The sequence below is a fragment of the Anopheles merus genome, chromosome 3L (assembly GCF_017562075.2).
Source record: "Anopheles merus strain MAF chromosome 3L, AmerM5.1, whole genome shotgun sequence".
Classification (NCBI taxonomy): domain Eukaryota; kingdom Metazoa; phylum Arthropoda; class Insecta; order Diptera; family Culicidae; genus Anopheles; species Anopheles merus.
Genome location: NC_054085.1, coordinates 7,393,088 through 7,407,484, shown reverse-complemented (window position 1 = coordinate 7,407,484; position 14,397 = coordinate 7,393,088). Strand labels below are relative to the sequence as shown.

The 14,397-nt window shown below is 39.0% G+C and overlaps 1 protein-coding gene across 6 annotated transcripts in view; it reads left to right on the top strand.

Annotated features, from left to right (window-relative positions):
* The window catches only part of LOC121599324 (synaptotagmin-7), a 28,618-nt gene extending 14,630 nt beyond the window's left edge, over positions 1-13,988 (top strand). For all 6 annotated transcript variants that reach the window (XM_041927050.1, XM_041927049.1, XM_041927048.1 and 3 more), the window contains exons 3-8: positions 3,937-4,472; positions 4,592-4,675; positions 6,782-7,178; positions 7,287-7,477; positions 9,450-9,686; positions 9,771-13,988. In XM_041927050.1, coding sequence (XP_041782984.1) covers positions 4,035-4,472; positions 4,592-4,675; positions 6,782-7,178; positions 7,287-7,477; positions 9,450-9,686; positions 9,771-10,055 — 1,632 coding nt within the window. In that variant the 5' untranslated portion in view covers positions 3,937-4,034 and the 3' untranslated portion in view covers positions 10,056-13,988. The remainder of the gene's footprint in view (positions 1-3,936; positions 4,473-4,591; positions 4,676-6,781; positions 7,179-7,286; positions 7,478-9,449; positions 9,687-9,770) is intronic.
* The last annotated feature ends 409 nt before the right edge of the window (positions 13,989-14,397 follow it).

Sequence of the window (14,397 nt, the reverse complement as noted above, 5' to 3'; positions counted from 1 at the left end):
AAATTGATCGACGTAAGATGACACTCCGCAATGGCTTTATCAACCTTTACCTCCTCCGTTCTCGTGACGTAGGAAAATGTAAGGTTAAACTCGAACTTCCCTAAACTTTCGTGCCAGTGATTATCGATCAATTTTAAAAGTAAATAAAGCACAAATTTGCCATTGTTTGCAATGATGGAGTGGATGACGGGGAAAATAATGTCGCATTTTTTTTTTTTTTTTGAAGCGCAGATTAAGAGTCTTCCCCTAAGGCAAATCGGGTTTAAGCTATTGAATGCTTTTACTTTCCGGTTGGGAAATGATAGGGATGGAATAAAAAAAAGTTGTTGTTTTTTCACCATTGTATAAATGTTATGTTTAACGACTGAACGAAGCGATAGCAACGAGAAGCCCAATTATCGCAGCGTGGAAGGCGTGCTTTCAGTATTAGAGACGATTGATTTTAATTAATCAAAGCACCTGGGTGGTGGCTGTTATCGAAGGAAAGCAAACAACCCCTTTTGCAAGCTACCATTCTGCCCAGCACAATAGCAGTCGAATGGCATTTGGTATTTCCACGAATTAAAGCGTTTTCGCCGTAATTAAATGGACCCTTTTTGTCGGCAACAATGTCTACATTGTTGTCAAGACCGTTGAGAGCAGCACTTCGTTGTTCTGATGGTTTCGGGTTTAATTTTAATATAAAAGAAGGGTGGAAAATGTATTTTCATTTTATTCTATAGTAAGGATTCTTCTTTGCCGGTTTTGCAAAAGGCTTAAATGTTCTCCCGAAACACCGGAAACTAAAACTTTGCTCAACTTTGCTACCGCTGGTAACTAAGAAAACATTTCTGATGGGAGAGGATTTTCCAGTCGAACGACTGAATTTGTCTAGCACACCAATGAAAAGGGGTCGAAAGTGGAAACTTTTGCGGTCAGTTTGCATTTTATTTTCCGTGCATAAATTACATTTCTCGAACCAATTGCTTCCCTACCCGTAGAAAGAGAAGGAAAGCTTCAACCGGCTGCAGCAACCGTAATGTGAGCTTGAGCAAACGAAGTTAATTTAAACCTGCACACAAGGTACGCGCACAAACACACTCACCGAGCCGGGTGAAGAGTAGGAAGCCAATAAATGACATTTTATCTGAATAAACGAATGAGAGAAAGAGAGAGAAAGAGAAAGAGGGAGAGAGAGAGAGAGATAGAGAGACAGAGAGAGAAACAACGTGCACTCGGAAATGTTTCCCGCTGTCCACCATTGATTTTCCATTTCAATTTCCGCGCGCCAACCGGCTCGATTTCCGTCTTCGGTGTGCTTCCATCATCTTGGGTCCCCGGGTGACGGTCTTCCGGCGGATATGATTTCCAAAGACAGGCAGACAGACAGTGTCAGTGGTCGTCATGCCATAGAAAACCGGGTGACAGTTTTCCATGTTTCGTGCAGGAGGAAGCTAATTTTTCAACAGAACTGCTTCGTTGAGAGCAAATCAGTGGTACAGCAAATAGCCAACAAAGCATTTTAACGAGTTGAATTCACCGCAAATGCTCAATCCAGTTGGTAAATCAGTCGCCTTATCATTGTGGCATCTTTAGCCGATAATTGGCTGCATTGGTATAGGATTTAGCATTCCACTACTGTTAGTACAGAGAGAAAATTCGGTCCAAGAGCTTTTCCCGGCATAGCGATAATAGCCTGTTCGGGCTTAATTCTCTCAATAGCGTACGTAGGTAGTGCCGGACCTCGAACAAAAGCAAATTAGTTTACGGTAATTAGTGCCAAAGCACGAGCTCGAGGCTTTGCGGTGAATTGTGTGGCCGTGATAAGTGTTTCCTCCTTGCTGTGGGTCCGCAGGTGAAGCCAATACGCTGTGGCGGAAGTGAAAGTGGACTGGTGATAAAAAATGCATTACCTAATGAATGGGACTCGCTGGCGACAGGTGACCAAGCACATTACGGTTTAGGCAAGCACGTGCACGATATTCGAGACATGATTAGATATGTTTTGTCGAATTGTTGAATAAGTAATCTATCTCACGGTGCTGTTATTCAAACCACGTGCGGCCTTATACTTGTTGATTTGTTGTTTGTCCGAATCTTATCTCGTGCCATAACGTCAGCTAATGCTTTCCAGGAATTGTCCCCAAGCGAAATTTGTTACTAAAATGCATTATTCATCAATGGCGCGGGGTGCTCGGTAGGCTCGATGTTAACCTAAATTTATGAATTGCATATTCATTTGAAATATGAATGATGGCAATAGGCACTGAGTATCAATAAAGTCATTTTATCGATAATTATCGCCTAAATTAAGACAACTATTTTTACATTGCTACTAATTATATTTTGGAGTGTGTTTTTAACGTTTTATCGAGCTTATTACTGCTATGAAATTAAACTAACTGAACATAACAATAGTTAAGTAACAGAATCAGGCAAAATAGTGTGTGAAACTCTTCAATTAATCTTAAACAGTGGCTTACTAAGGTAATGGAATGGAATCTTTTCCGAAACTTTTTTGCTTTTTTTGCAAATAGCTTTGCTTGTTCTTAGAATTAAATCTTTAATGCCATGTGGTAGATAACATTTCTTGACATCGATAAAGTTTTATAAAGAAAGGATATCATCCATTATCTGTTATAAATGATATACCTATGATTACTCCAGTTATGGGAAATGTAGGCAAATATCCGGAGACGATAACGTTCTGCACCCGAACATTTCGCAACCGACTACGGAAGGTTGACCCGCCCAGCATTATCAGGAGTCGTTTAGATTCAAAATTGTTCGGAATCGCCCGAAGTCGGAGTCGGAGTCATCTGAAATCGTCCAGAGTCGGAGTCATCCGAAGTTGTCCAGAGTTAGAGTCATCCGAGGTCTTCCGGAGTCGGAGTGATCCGGAGTCAGAGTCAACGTAATTCGTGCGGAGTCGTCCGGGTCCAACTCCGCATAATTCCGACTCCGGGCGGTACTAGTGATTCTGATTTTTCTGGAGTTGGATCGGAATCGTGGGTACGCTCCAAAGAGCACACCGCTAGATTACTCGGACGAAAGTACTACCTTTGTCGACATATTTTAGTTTTTATGATCATCAAATGCCAATGGTCTATTCAGACTGCATAATAACTACAGAAAATGTCTGTATTGGGCTGAAACAGTCTCATTAAACTCATAATAATGAGGGAATAGCCAACTAATGAAAATATATTCAAAGTCATACACTCTAAGCTCATGCATAATGGATAAGATTAATTGATTGAATATGAGGTTAATCTAAACTTGAAAGCATTTCAACTTTAATTATATTTATTGTTTTTTTATCTGAATATGTCCAAATTACACTAAATTTTTTGACTTGAGCGAATCTTTGAATCCACTAACAAGCATCATCTACATAAACTGTCCCAAAAAAAGGCAAAGCTTTTGGAACAGACCAAGTATATTGGACTGTACAAGACTGTCCATGAGATTCAAATCAACAACTGGAAAACGTCTTTAATCACTTGAATGTTGATTACACTTTTTGAATTGATTCGTCCAATCTTAAAAATTTGATCAGTAACGATAATAATTGTGCCCTTTATGGCACTGGTGGCCGTATTAAGTCGTGCGAATTAACGATTGTACCACGGGACTATACTACAGGACCTATAATAACTATTTATAATTATAACTGATGATGTTTCACATCGCATGCTAAAAAATAAATGTTTTTTTGTAATATTACACTTCTATCACTACAATTATTTATGCACTTCTTAGTAACCTAGTAACCAACATCTATTTTTGTCATATATTGATAACGGTGGTGTTTATCCGGGTGTCTGATGATGGGTAGCATTTTTTCTTCATCTTCCTATTCACACTGCCTACCATCTTCCCGCAATATGTCATACTGAACTTCATCGTTCGCGTCGTATTAATTCATTTACTCATCTTTCTTTTCATTTCCATTAGAGAAGTATTCCACTCATCGCAATACCGATAGCCAGTGTATCCCTTTGGGACATTCCATCGAGTGTTTTTCATCGTCAGAATTCCCATCGTCCGGCACGATGGTGTTCGTCAGCTCGGCTGTGCTCGGTGCAGCCGCCGGTACCGGTTTGGCCTTGCTGGTCGCTGTCACAATCGTCATGTACCGGTATTACGTGGTACGCCGAAAGGGTAAGGAATGGGCCGAGCTGGATCGGCTGGAAGAGAAAAAGGCAGCCCGGAAGATCAATCTGCAGGACTGTAACGTGACGAGCGGTTCCGTACCGATTCAACCAGCCAGCAGCGTCGTTCATCATTCAATTAGCTCCGAGACACTGGGCACGGGTGCAGTCGAAGTAACGCCCAGCCCACTTCAGCCGACACTGTCCGCTACGGGTTCGACGAAAAAATCATACGGCACGAGCGACACACGTACAGGACCCGGTTGTCGACCGGCCCATGCGGCGGCCTCGACCGCCTCACGTAACAACAGCATGGAGAGTGTTCATTCGAGAAGTTCGGTAAGTTTCCTTGGATCCAAATTGATCATGTCTGTTATGTTACATGTGTTACGGATGGAAAGGATTTATAATGTACCTGTGTGTGATCGATTTTTTTTTACTCTCTCCATCTCACGCAGAGCTACCGGGAAAGTGTGCCTAAATTCATGACACACGCTAACAGTGACACTCGCTCGACTACTTCTGATAATCTAATCCTTAGGGTAGGTAGTTGTAAATAACTCACTGTTTGTTAATTTTTGCAAAACTATTGTACTACACTCAATATGGCAACATCTCAATATTATTCAATACAATTCATGTATGGTAATGCGCCTTCATTATCTTAAACTCATGTTTCATCAGAAAATGTATTGAAACTTTTAAGTTTCTATTGATTTTTGTGTTTTTCATGAAATAAAAACTTTTTTTTCATGATGTTTTAAAATGTTCGAGTAAGATGGACACCATGAAGAGTAAGATTAGAAAACGTTAGAAATTGAAGAGGTTCATAGTATTTTAATATATTAAATACCACGTCCTGATATGTACATAAACGAATGCGAGGCCAATTTCAACAACGGTTCATTCAGCCGTTAATTTAGGAATTGTAAGCACCGCTTCTAACATATCGTTGAATACAGAATCTATGGCATTTTTTTTTAATATCGCACACTAACCGCTGACGTTGCTCGAGCTTACAGAACAACAGTCTAGAACTTCCTTTTAGAAAATTTCTCCGCGGAAAGTCCACGGCCCCAGCATGTTTTAGGGATAAGGACAAATAGGACAAGCAATTTTTTCCACCATGTCTAAATTCAACTTTTTGATATTTGTAATCACATAGAATCTCTCGTCTATTCCTTAACGATGTCGTTTCAATACCTCATCTTTTTGTTGATTAAAGTTGTCCAAGTCGTGGCAAGTCATTGGTTTCCGTGAAGTGCATCATCAGCGTCGAGCGAGTAATAGCATAACGAAATGCTGCTATTTTGCTTGGTGTGCCGTTACTATTCTGCCTGTTTGCTGTTTTGTGCCGTTTTATTATTTAAGGTATTTGATTAATTCTATTCATGACCAATTGATAGAAGAAGCAAAATAAGCAAAAATCGATGTTCATCTTTCCATACGACAGGACCCTCTGTCTTTCCCGCTTAGGTGTCAAGATTCATAAACCATCCAAAAACAATATTTTTACTACTTTCGTCTTTAGTCTCGTTTTTTTCACCAGTTTTTTTAAATAATGTAATAAATTCAATAAAACTTCCGAAAATATTAACAAAGCAAGTTACAGATTTTAAGATCCGCAGTAGTCCAATTAGATCCACAAGGAACCGCATGATTCAAAATTTGTTTGATTCGTGAATTAAATCGTGCCGAAAATCGTGTTATTTCTTGCTTTTAAGCGGATTATTTTTTTTCCACAAATGCAATTTATACTGCATTGGACAATTTTTGCAGAACATTTTACTGATTTGACATTTGATGTGTGAAATTTAGAAAACCGCGTACCTCTGAATCTGCTTAAGTCGATAATCGCGTAACTCGGGAACAGAATGTACATAATGTTTTAAGCCTGAAAAAAGAAATTCTCAGTTTGAGTCTGTTGAACATTCATTACATGATCTCGACAATTCATATCTTAAATCGTACAACTCACTATAATTTATTTTCTGTGTTAATCGACACAGTCAGTTTGCTAGTTGCACGTTGTGTACAGTCCGTAAACATCAGTAGGTTTAACTCGAATTATAGTGCAAGGTTAATATCGCGTGTCCAGGCCAATATACTACTAATGAATGATTTTCATTGTAGTGGGTGATTTTAATTATTTTATTGTAGACTACATTTTATTTCATTAATATTTTGATTGAAGCATTCAATTAAATTTCAGTAATATGGCAAATTAATTTGCAGCTATGTCAAATGAGAACAAACAACAAATGCTGTATCTATTGCATTCTAAAATACCTTACGTGGCATTAATTGATGAAATACCATATTGCTTGATTTGATTAAAGAAGAAAACCCTCCACTACTAGTCAGAGCTGTGAGTTCTGTCGCGAATTTGCATCGTTTAATACACAAAATGTTAAAAAAAATATTTAAAAATATTATTCAAACAAAAAACATTCCCAAGAATTTGCAACTATCTGTACATTTCATGCATACATTTAGGCGCCATGTCACAACATACGAGGGGAATTATTACAGTGAACCAAACCAAAGATAATGGTTTTTTTTTGTATAAAACATTATATTTATTTCATCATTTAAATACATCTTGTGCTATAACAATCTATCTAATACTCTTCAATCATTGCTTTTAGAAATCCCGATCACCGAGTCCGATGCGTACGTTCAGTCTAGAGGGACGCTTTCCTATCGGTGGCCCGAGTAATCACAGTGCTGCTGCAGTACTTGCCGACGGTACGGAACGGGGTAGCAAAGCCAGTCTAGCATCCGTCGTCAGTGGTGGTAGTCCACGCGATTTCAGCTCACCCAAGAAAAGGAACAGCACCTTCTCTGGTGTTGTGTCACTGGCTGGCGATGGGAACGTCCCGGACAGTCCCATCGGTTCCATCCGTTCCGATAGCAGCCGTTCGCCCCGACGACGCGTGCCGGTGATTCTAGCGGCAAACGACATCCACTCAGTTCTTGGACGCTTTCATCTGCGGTTAAAGTACGACGGCAGCAAGGAAGAGCTGCTGGTACATTTGGTTGAGGGTAAGAGGTTATCCCAAGTATCTATCTCGCATGACATTATGTTACTTCGCTCGTTTTGGCAAAGCGAAAGAGGGTTCTAACTACATATCTCTACACATCGCCTTACAGCACAAGATCTAACACCGGCTGGAGATACCGGATTCCGCGATCCGTACGTAAAGATGTACCTGGAGCCGGATGAGGAGCAGCGAACACAACAGACGGCTGTGCATCGTACCGAAACGCATCCGTACTTTGACCAGCAGCTTTCCTTCCCGCTGAAACCTCGCAATCTCGTCAAGAGCAACTTTGTGCTGCAGGTTCGTAAGCATGTTTGCTGCTGCAATTTAAACTATCTTGGCAAATCTCGTTAGACGCTTGTGTAATACCACTTTGCTGTTACTCTCTGTGCAAAAACGTAAACCTTGGAATACGTAGTGATTCTCGCGATAATGTCAGACAGAAAAGAAACCACAGCACTTGCCATTAAATGAATCCTTGTGGAGGAAGGTTGCTTTACATCGCTCTTCACCATTTATACGGCGCAAGAACTTTCTCATCGCATTCATTCGCAAACGTTCAAGGTTTCGCTAGGAATTTCGCATCCATTCAAAATATGTGCGACCTTCAAACAACCACCCTCACCACATCAATCATGGTGCTCTTTTGCAAAGATATCTATGAACCTGCTTAAATCTTGTGGGAATTGTCATTGTGCATGCTCAACGCCTTAGACACCTTAGTTTGGTATGGTAGTCCTGGGTCTTCCAAACATATAATAAAATGCTGATCTGTTGAGCCTTGGATATATGGTGGTTCTGAAAAAAAACCTTTACTTTGTGCTGTCGATCCATTGTACCCAGTTTGAGATGGGTGTAGAATGTTCGCCAAGCTCTTTTGCTTCATTGTCGGCATCTACCGGCGAATTTCATGCAATTTATATTCGTATTATTGTTGGGTGTCACCGGTAAATGGTGAGTTTTTTGTTGAGTAAATAGGTTTTTAAAAGGAAAATATAATTTAATTTAGAAATGGGATTTCACAAGCAAGTATGATTGTTACGTGTACTATAAAAGACTATCAATCAAAGGAATTATTGTTTACTTCTGTGTATTTTTAGGATTTTATTAAATGAAAATATGTATTTCAACGTTTTTTACATTATTTAGAATACAACAAAATTGACGATACAAAGGCAAGCTTTATTCCATAAAGAACAAATGTCAGTCCCTATGAGAATCTAGGCTCAAACTGCATCTAGGCTTGTAAGATTGCATGTGATTTGATTACCATCTGCTCAGAGACATTTAAAGTAATTAAAATCAGATGTCTTCTGAAATAGACTTATCAAACAGTTTTATAGCAATAATTGCTAAATGTGTATACAATTTTCATAATTTTGGGGAAAAAATCATGAAAAGTGCTCATTTAAAAAAAACGGCAGCTTGGTGCTTGTTACAGCCGTCTCTTCAAAATGAGTATTTTTCATGATTTTCCGCCCCAAAATTTGGTACATTCCCAGAATTCGATTTGGTATCTTTTTTATTGCATAGATTTAAAATGTAGAACTTAAAAAATTTAGAATAGAAAAAAATTATTCCAAAAAATTCAATATTTAAAAGGAAGATACAGGCACTTCCTTTTAAATATTGAATTTTTTGGAATAATTTTTTTCTATTCTAAATTTTTTAAGTTCTACATTTTAAATCTATGCAATAAAAAAGATACCAAATCGAATTCTGGGAATGTACCAAATTTTGGGGCGGAAAATCATGAAAAATGCTCATTTTGAAGAGACGGCTGTAGCAAGCACCAAGCTGCCGTTTTTTTTTGTAACTTGTAAACGCTGAAGATTGTTCAATGTTTGAAGTCGGCTTAACTACACTCTTATTTCGTAGGACAAGAGCATTGGGATAGTGGGTGAAATTTACAGTAAACAAATATTGCTGATTGGTATCCATTCACACAATTCTGTTCAATGGTTTTTATTAGATTGAATGATGTAATTTGAAGCTACTTTGACTTTGAAGCCAATGAAGTATACGAATGGAACCTTTTTATTTCACAACAATTTGATTCAGTTTAAAAATAGATGTTGGTGCAGCACAAAATTCCGACCAGGACAAAGGTACACACACGGATTTGAAATGTATTTTTTGTCCCCAGACTTTCACTCTTTGCATTATCGTTATTATAGCTAAATAAAATTCATTCCAGGAATTTGTAGTGCTTCCTATTTTCACATTTTAATTGGTTGATTTCTCCTTCAACTTACATTCTTCGACCGTCTAGCTGTTGGACTATGATCGGTTTTCACACGACGAAGTCGTAGGCGAGATTCGGTTCCTGCTGAACACGTTGGACCTTTCCGGCTGCGAGCTGTGGGGTGATTTGATCGCCGTTCGCAAACCCTCCGAAACGACGGCCGAGCTGCTGATCTCCCTCAGCTACCTTCCCCAGGCCGAGCGGCTCACGGTGGTCGTGATGAAGGCAAAGAACCTATCCATCTCCCATGAACCATTCGTTAAGGTAAGTGTGCGCTTTTGGGAAAGTTTCATAGCCCACAACAAAGATCGTAAACTGTTCGGTCTCTTCACCACGTGCTCTGTATAGCTATATCTGTTGGTAAACGACAAGCGCACGAAAAAACGTAAAACCAGTGCGATCCGAGCGCTCGACCCAACCAATCCGATATGGAACGAGGCGTTCACGTTCGAGTTGCCCTCGTCCCAGCTGCAGGATGCCGGCGTGGAGCTGTTCGTAACGTCAAACGAGGCCGAAGGGCAAGATCTGGGCTGTGGGGTGGGTTTACGCGAAGGTGGCAGCGGTACGCAGCACTGGCAAGATCTGATGCAGAACAATCGTAAACCCATCGCCATGTGGCACGTTCTGCGATAAGACGCACACGCGGAACACATACGTGTACTTCACACGCACACACAAATCCACACTGACTAAAAGCTGTAAACGAAGGATAAAGGGGAAGGGGTGGAAAAACGATAAACGATCCTTTCGGGAGCAGTAAAGAAAGGATTTGGCGAGATAAAAAGAATAGTGCAACGAAAGGACATAACACCCGGCAAGAATGGCAACGTAAACCTTACCATCCCCCATAAAACCAAAGAGATGTAACTAACCTGTGAAGCGAACAAAAAAGGAGGGCTCCAACTGACAGAACGGGGCCGCGCCAATGGTAAGGCATTATCAAGGTAGTTTTGTTATGCGTATTACATATTTCATGCATGTAGCATACAGCTGTTTTGATGCGGGCCGATATTTTGCCTATCTTATTAACATTGCGCCTAAATGTATGCAATTTGTATAACAAAAGGTATCAATTTTGTCAATGTGGGTTAGCATCACTGAAGCGAATAGCCGAAGCGCTATGGCAGCTGTATGGAGAGTAGAAAAGAAAGAGAGGACGAATTATGCCAGCATCTGGCTGTGGACCTGTAATGTTTCATGAATTCGTTGACTTTTTGTGTTTGCAAAATGGTATTCTATGTCGCAATGAGTTAAAGATTGCTTTCGATATGAATCTTTCCAGCCAAAGATTGCAGATCACGTTTCAAAACTCTTGTCGGAGGGCGAATTCCATATAATTTTGTTTCAGTATTCCAAAAAATTGTTTCAGTATTTTGGAAAACAGGACATATAAAGGATCTAGTTAGAAAATTGCAAAAGATAATACGCAATGTATGTTTGCTGTTTCGCAAATGTTTGGTTATTTTCTTTGTTATTTTCGCTCTTACACTCTTTTGCTCATTTTTGTTTCTCATTTTCAAAATAATTTTAAGGTCTTATGATTACAAACTGTTTTAATTTTAAATTGATTTGCCCTATTGATTTCTATGTACTCATTTTTTATTTTTTAACCCTTTCTAAACATTATGTTCTATACTTAAGAAACAAAATCATTAGAAAATGACACAGTCCCATGCATGGAATATGGCTTTGATTATAACAGATAATAGAAATCTGTATTTGGCATAAGGGGATGTTGTCAATACGGTTTTGGTAATGTTAATAAATGTTTCTTCTATTAAAATATCTCAAACATCATTTAAAACTATATACAGAAATTAAAAGCCTACACAATTCATTGCTCGAAATAATCATGCAAGGTGTGATTAGAGTTGTAGTGTTTTTTTTAAAGATATGTTATCAAATATTAATGTCACGGTTTCAAACATTGATACATATTTCAGTAATTGTTGAAAACATATTTTTTTATAATCAAACTGTATACAGCAGAATGTTCTAGATTATATAGAGTTCTGTTTTATTGAGAACAGTTTTACTGATTTCATACAACCATACAAAAAGTTACCATAAGTACTTGCACAAACACCGTTGTAAAATGTAGACTGATGAAAAGTATGACTTTATTGAAATCAAAGGCAAAACATAAAATGAACGAAAATGCTACTAAGAAAGCAAAAGACATATAGAGATAGCATATATTTATTCAGCTCAAGTTCAGAACAGACACGTTTATGAAAGGCCTCATATTAATGAACGGAACAATGTTAAATACACGCAAGAGAAAACGAAATCGCTTTGCCTATGAATGCGGTACAAATAAAGAGGGGGGAAAATCCCAAAACCCATCTAACGAAAATGGAGCTTAAACGTGGCAGAACGACAAAGCTTAAATAAACAAACGAAACCAAGTATTGTGAGTGTATGAGCATATATTTATATAAAATATTTTAAAACAAATGTCTAAAGGGTTAGGGAAAACAAAAAAACAACAAACTAACTAATTAAAAAACCAAAAAAATAATACAAACGCTTCTACACACAGTAAACTATGAATGTTTTATATGCCATACATAAAACCACTTGGAAGATGGAAACCATATAATAGCGAGGAAATTAGACAAGCATGTACAAGAGTTTGGCGACTGATGCAATGGGATGTAGGAGAACAACAACAAAAAAATAACAAATTTAACGTGAAAACGAAGCGTGTTAGTGTGTGCGTGTACCATATTATATTCTACTGTAGTAACGTACATTTGTACGCATTCGTATGATTATACAAAATGGCACTATTTATACGTATATTGGTACATATTATAAATATACATATATATAAATATATACACAAAACTAATGGTATGATATGATCATAGAAAAGAACAAACTGCGATCGGTTTCTGTATCAAATACGGAACTGGATCATAGAATTACGTGTACCAACCACACTTAGGATGCAGCTATTTTTGTGACCCAGCACTAAATTATTCCCTGTTCATCAATAGAGACAAACAAACATAGAGAACGCACATAAAGTGAATAACTATACATAAAGAACTATCAATTGTACCTTCTGCCGCACACTGAACGTAGCTTCCATGCAGACAAACACAACTAAATAAGATTGCAAATTCACCTCAACAAATTAACACACGAAACAGAAATTCAATCCCATCCTCAAAGGATTTGTTTGAATGCTCATAGATCCTTAATAGAAGTAAATGGTGGTACTGTAATTAAATAATCAATTACAACACTCAAACAACCCTGCTTGGTCGGGGGGGGGGGGGGGGCAACGTGTGTCAGTGGTTTCGTCTCATTCTATCATATCAGAAAACCCTCGAAATCGCCCTAAAACGTGTACACACCGCTCCCCCTCCTCCCAAAATAAAAACAACCCTTAATATAATTATTATTAGACGTCTATTTATCACCCGACCCTACTTCTAATCCATTGCAAAGTGCAAAGCTCCTTACAATGGAAAACCCTCTTGCTCCATAACTAATCCTTAAACTTAACCGCTACAGCAACCGACTTGAAGTGTTGAGCTTCAACAGGCTTGTGACTCCTTTGCGGAAAACTTTCGTATTACGTGCTTGTTCCTAAGAGGGCATATTTGCGTTGCGTCAAACACAATACCCCCAGTATCTCCATTCCTACTCGAGCGCACCATTTTTCTATGTAATTGTACTAACAACAGCAACACTACTCTGTGTGGCAAAGCGTGACAAAACGTAACATGTACCGAGCAACGAGCTAGTTACAGACAGAGAGACAAACAAAATGACTAAAACAAAACATTAAAATGGAAAACAAACTGTGTTGTACTGTGTAATACATCCGCACGGTGGCGGGGAGAGAATATTGGTTTTAGAATAAAAAAAGTCAAAATACACACTCACACACACAAACAACAGCAACTACCGGCACAGTACTGTTTCCGATTCCAGCTATTCTCCCATTGGGGCGGTTCGGCGGTGAAACTCATCTCGTTTGTACGATAGTTCCTGCATTCCGATGAACACCCGATTCGACATTGACCTTTAACCATTTGCATGCCATTTTCATGATTTCACTGAACAGTAGCTATGCGAAGGAGGACGCTGTCCGCATGCAAGCAAAGATCCGAAAGTGTGTGGTGCAAATGTGGACAAAAAATGTGCACAGTAGCAATAGTTTGCGGGTAAAAAAAAGCTCTGGATTGCGAGAGTTAAGTGTTTTTCCTCATATGAAACAAAGCTAGGAATAATGTGTAATGCTAATTTAGAAACAAAATCAGAGTGAGGGTTCCCCGTGATCACACTGCCTCATTTACACATTTGACACGTTGGCCTATTGACTTCTATCGTGGAAAGCTTTTTCTGCCAACAGCATCATTGTGCTTACTTTGAAAAGCCATAGTGTTGTGGTCACGAAGTGGAAGGCTCCCTAAATTCGGCGTTAAGGACGTATGCAGCCACTGAGTGACTGATGAGCGGTTAGCAGACGAGAGAGCGCCAGACGCTCGTGGGACACCGTCGGGAACACAAGGGCTGATCGTGTAATAAAGTATTGTGTATTGTTTATTACGTGTTCGGTGTAAATATAAATTGTATACTCTCGGCCATCCGAACACAACAGTGGCGACGAGGATGGGATATCCACTGGATAACTTATTGAAGACAAATGCACAATTTCGATGGACCGCCGATTGTAAAAGAGCGTTTGAAAGATTTAAATCCTTGCTATCATCGAACTTGTTGTTAACGCATTATGATCCAAGGCATAAAATAATAGTATCGGCAGATGCATCATCAATAGGTATTGGTGCCACTATTAGCCACATGTTTCCCAATGGTACCATACGTGTGGTTCAACACGCCTCTAGAGCACTTACAAAAACGGAAGAAGGATATAGCCAAATAGATCGTGAAGGACTGGCAATCATCTTCGCGGTAACGAAATTCCACAAGATGATATTTGGAAGGCGTTTCCAGC